This window comes from Oxyura jamaicensis, unplaced genomic scaffold, assembly GCF_011077185.1.
Source record: "Oxyura jamaicensis isolate SHBP4307 breed ruddy duck unplaced genomic scaffold, BPBGC_Ojam_1.0 oxyUn_random_OJ69762, whole genome shotgun sequence".
In the NCBI taxonomy this organism is placed as follows: Eukaryota; Metazoa; Chordata; class Aves; order Anseriformes; family Anatidae; genus Oxyura; species Oxyura jamaicensis.
The window spans coordinates 1-1,431 of NW_023309569.1; the positions used below are offsets into that span (position 1 = coordinate 1).

At 66.1% G+C, this 1,431-nt stretch overlaps 1 protein-coding gene across 5 annotated transcripts in view; it reads left to right on the forward strand.

Moving 5' to 3' along the window:
• Positions 1–778: 778 nt before the first annotated feature.
• The window catches only part of LOC118159338 (charged multivesicular body protein 2a-like), a 771-nt gene continuing 118 nt past the window's right edge, over positions 779–1,431 (forward strand). The window contains exons 1-2 of one of the 5 annotated variants that reach the window (XM_035313932.1): positions 779–1,080; positions 1,331–1,406. In XM_035313932.1, coding sequence (XP_035169823.1) covers positions 845–1,080; positions 1,331–1,391 — 297 coding nt within the window. In that variant the 5' untranslated portion in view covers positions 779–844 and the 3' untranslated portion in view covers positions 1,392–1,406. The other 4 variants (XM_035313934.1, XM_035313933.1, XM_035313936.1 and 1 more) reach the window with 4 other exon arrangements.

The following is a 1,431-nucleotide window of genomic DNA, read 5'->3' on the forward strand; positions in this document are numbered from 1 at the left end:
CCTGCTGGGGACCGGGGTAGGTGGTGGGGGCGTGGGGTCAGTGGGGAACCTACTGGGGTCATGGGGACCCTGCTGGGGTCATGGGGACCCTGCTGGGGACTGGGGAACGTGGTGGGGGTGTGGGGTCTGTGGGGAACCTACTGGGGTCATGGGGACCCTATTGGGGTCCATGGGCACCCTACTGGGGAGTGGGTAACGTGGTGGGGGTGTGGGGTCTGTGGGGACCCTACTGGGGTCATGGGGACCCTACTGGGGAGTGGGGAACGTGGGGGGGGCGTGGGGTCAGTGGGGACCTTACTGGGGTCATCAGGACCCTACTGGGGTCATGGGGACCCTACTGGGGAGTGGGGAACGTGGCGGGGGCGTGGGGTCAGTGGGGACCTTACTGGGGTCATCGGGACCCTACTGGGGAGTGGGGAACGTGGCAGGGGCGTGGGGTCAGTGGGGACCCTACTGGGGTCATCGGGACCCTACTGGGGTCAGTGGGGACCCTACTGGGGAGTGGGGAACGTGATGGGGGTGTGGGGTCTGTGGGGACCTACTGGGGTCATGGGGACCCTACTGGGATCCATGGGGACCCTACTGGGGACTGGGGGACATGGTGGGGGCAGGGAGGACCCCAAAAGACCTCAGGGGGGCTCACGGAGACCCTTCAGGGGTCCGGGGAACGTGGTGGGACCACAGAGGGCCCCAGGTGACCACAGCGGGTAGAAGCAGACCAGGAGACCAGCGCTGGGCCCGAGGGGACACAGATGGGACCCTCTCGGGGGGGGGCTTCCCGGCCACCCAAGGTGTCCCCCCGTCCCCCACACCCAACCCCGGCCCTCAGGACGCGGTGAAGATCATGGCGAAGGACCTGGTGCGGACGCGGCGCTACGTGAAGAAGTTCATCACCATGAGGGCCAACGTCCAGGCCGTGTCCCTCAAGATCCAGACCCTCAAATCCAACAACTCCATGGCCCAGGCCATGAAAGGTGTCACCAAGGCCATGGCCACCATGAACCGCCAGGTGGGTGCCCGGGGGGGGGCGTCCTCAAGGTCTCGGGTGGCCACCAAGAGGTCACCAGGGGTGGCCATGAGGTTGTCCTTGAGTCCGTGGCCACCGAGAGCTCTCCAGGGGTGGCCATGAGGTTCTCCTTAAGCCCATGGCCACCAAGAGCTCTTCAGGGGTGGCCGTGAGGTTGTCCTTGAGCCCATGGCCACCAAGAGGTCTCCAGGGGTGGCCGTGAGGTTGTCCTTGAGTCCATGGCCACCAAGAGCTCTTCAGGGGTGGCCGCAAGGATGTCATTGAGCCCGTGGCCACCAAGAGGTCACCAGGGGTGGCTGTGAGGATGTCCTTGAGCCCGTGGCCACCGAGAGCTCTCCAGAGGTTGCCAGGAGGTTGTCCTTGAGCCCATGGCCACCAAGGGCTCTCCAGGGGTGGCCGTGAGG